Source organism: Cyprinodon variegatus, unplaced genomic scaffold (genome assembly GCF_000732505.1).
Source record: "Cyprinodon variegatus isolate N-32 unplaced genomic scaffold, C_variegatus-1.0 Scaffold666, whole genome shotgun sequence".
NCBI lineage: Eukaryota > Metazoa > Chordata > Actinopteri > Cyprinodontiformes > Cyprinodontidae > Cyprinodon > Cyprinodon variegatus.
The window spans coordinates 39737-41736 of record NW_015151119.1 but is presented as its reverse complement, the minus strand read 5'-3'; the positions used below and the strand labels follow the sequence as shown (position 1 = coordinate 41736).

Here is a 2000-nt window from a genome sequence, read left to right as displayed (position 1 = left end):
ATGTTTGTATAGTTAGATGCATTGAGTTTAAGTGTACTTTATGCACACGAAATGCAAAAGATATAGATATTGAAACGGGAGTTAGTTTGCATGGTCCAAAGTTCCTTTTTACACATCAGGCCCGGAGAATGTGACCACAGTAAAGAAAACGCAATATCTGATAATCTTTTTATTTGATGTCCTTGTTTTATTGCAAATAAACTTATGTAGGCTATATCTTTTCGGTGTGAGCTAACTACGGAGGAGGATTAGGTCCACTGAAAAAAAAAATCAAGTTAACTGATTTTAAAATATTTCAATTTAATATGGGAAAATGTCAGAATTCTGACTTTAATCTTAGAATTCTGACTTTAATCTAAGAATTCTGACTTTAATCTAAGAATTCTGACTTTAATCTAAGAATTCTGACTTTAATCTCAGAATTCTGACTTTAATCTAAGAATTCTGACTTTAATCTAAGAATTCTGACTTTAATCTAAGAATTCTGACTTTTCCCCCATATTAAACTGAAATATATAAAAAAAAATCAAATAACTTTTTTTTTCAGTGTCCCTAATCCTCTTCTGTAGCTAACCCAGTCATGCATGATAATTAAATTGCATGTCTCCAGTGTTTTGCAGTATGGAGGGGGAGTCCTTTTCAGCCCTGTGTACCCCTGCTTTGGTGGTCGATGTGGACAAAGTGAAGAGAAACGCACAAAGGATGATCGAGCGCTGCCACAAACTGGGAGTCCAACTCCGACCGCACATGAAGACCCATAAAACCCTGTATGGATGCAGCTGATGTCCCTATCAGGCTGCATATGAGAGAAGCTGAATTGTTCTGTGTTTGGGTTTCTCTGCAGTGAATGTGCGGACATCATGACAGGTGGATCGAGACGGTGCATAGTGGTCTCCACCTTGGCAGAGGCCAGTTTCTATGCTGAGCACGGCTTTGATGACATCCTATATGCATACTCTCTTCCCTTTGACAAGGTACTCTAACATGACTCTCTTTAAAGCAGGCATCCCCAAACTCGGTCCTCGAGGGCCGCTGTCCTGCAGGTTTTAGAGGTTTCCCTGTTTAAGCACAGCTGATTATGATGATTGCAGTAGAGCAAAAGCCTGTTAATCAACTATCAATTAAAATCAGCTGTGCTGGAGCAGAGAAACATCTAAAACCTGAAGGACAGCGGCCCTCGAGGACCGAGTTTGGGGATGCCTGCTTTAAAGCATGACACAGTGTAACATATGTATGGACAGCACATAAATATAATGTCATGCAAAAATATATCTACCCCCAATCTCCATATTTGTCCATGTTGCACCCGCAAACCTCCATAAATGTTTAGAATATACGCGATATTATGACACAAAAAACTTCATTATTAAAAAAAAAATGAATATAGAGATCTAGTATCTCTCTAAGGTGCACATATCCCTTGTAAAATGGAAATATGACAGAATTCTGTTATGATATATATATATATATATATATATATATATATATATATATATATATATATATATATATATATATATACATACATATAATCTTAAACATCTGTACTACTTTGTGTAAATATGCCAAGACCCATTAGGCCTATGGTAACTACAGGAGCTGCAGAGATCCCAACCTCATGTGTCAGAATGACTGCTACTGTAGAATTGGGCTCCACACAAATCTGTCATGGGTTAGGGATTCCTCGCGTTTATATTTATAGAAGGACCAAAACTGTAATTTTATCTTAAATCCAATCCTTAATGCCTAATAGTAGTGTCAAAAGTACACACGTTACTTAAGTAGAAGTATAGATACTGCAGTTTAAAAATACTGTGGTAAAAGTTGAAGTATCAACTTGACCTCTTTACTCAAGTAAAAGTGAAAAAGTATGTGCAGATGTCTCGGGGACAGTGATTTCCTTGCATGTTATGAATGCTGGCGTACCATAAAGAATAAATTATGAAGGGTTTAGTTTGTGCCTTCAACTCGTTGCCCCATAGGAAGACGCTACTTGGATA

General features: G+C 37.0%; 1 protein-coding gene across 1 annotated transcript in view; it reads left to right on the top strand.

The window, feature by feature from the left end:
- The first annotated feature begins 598 nt into the window (after positions 1-598).
- The window catches only part of LOC107097021 (D-threo-3-hydroxyaspartate dehydratase-like), a 9303-nt gene continuing 7901 nt past the window's right edge, over positions 599-2000 (top strand). Inside the window, exons 1-2 of the mRNA XM_015393984.1 lie at positions 599-767; positions 845-974. Coding sequence (XP_015249470.1) covers positions 601-767; positions 845-974 — 297 coding nt within the window. The 5' untranslated portion in view covers positions 599-600. The remainder of the gene's footprint in view (positions 768-844; positions 975-2000) is intronic.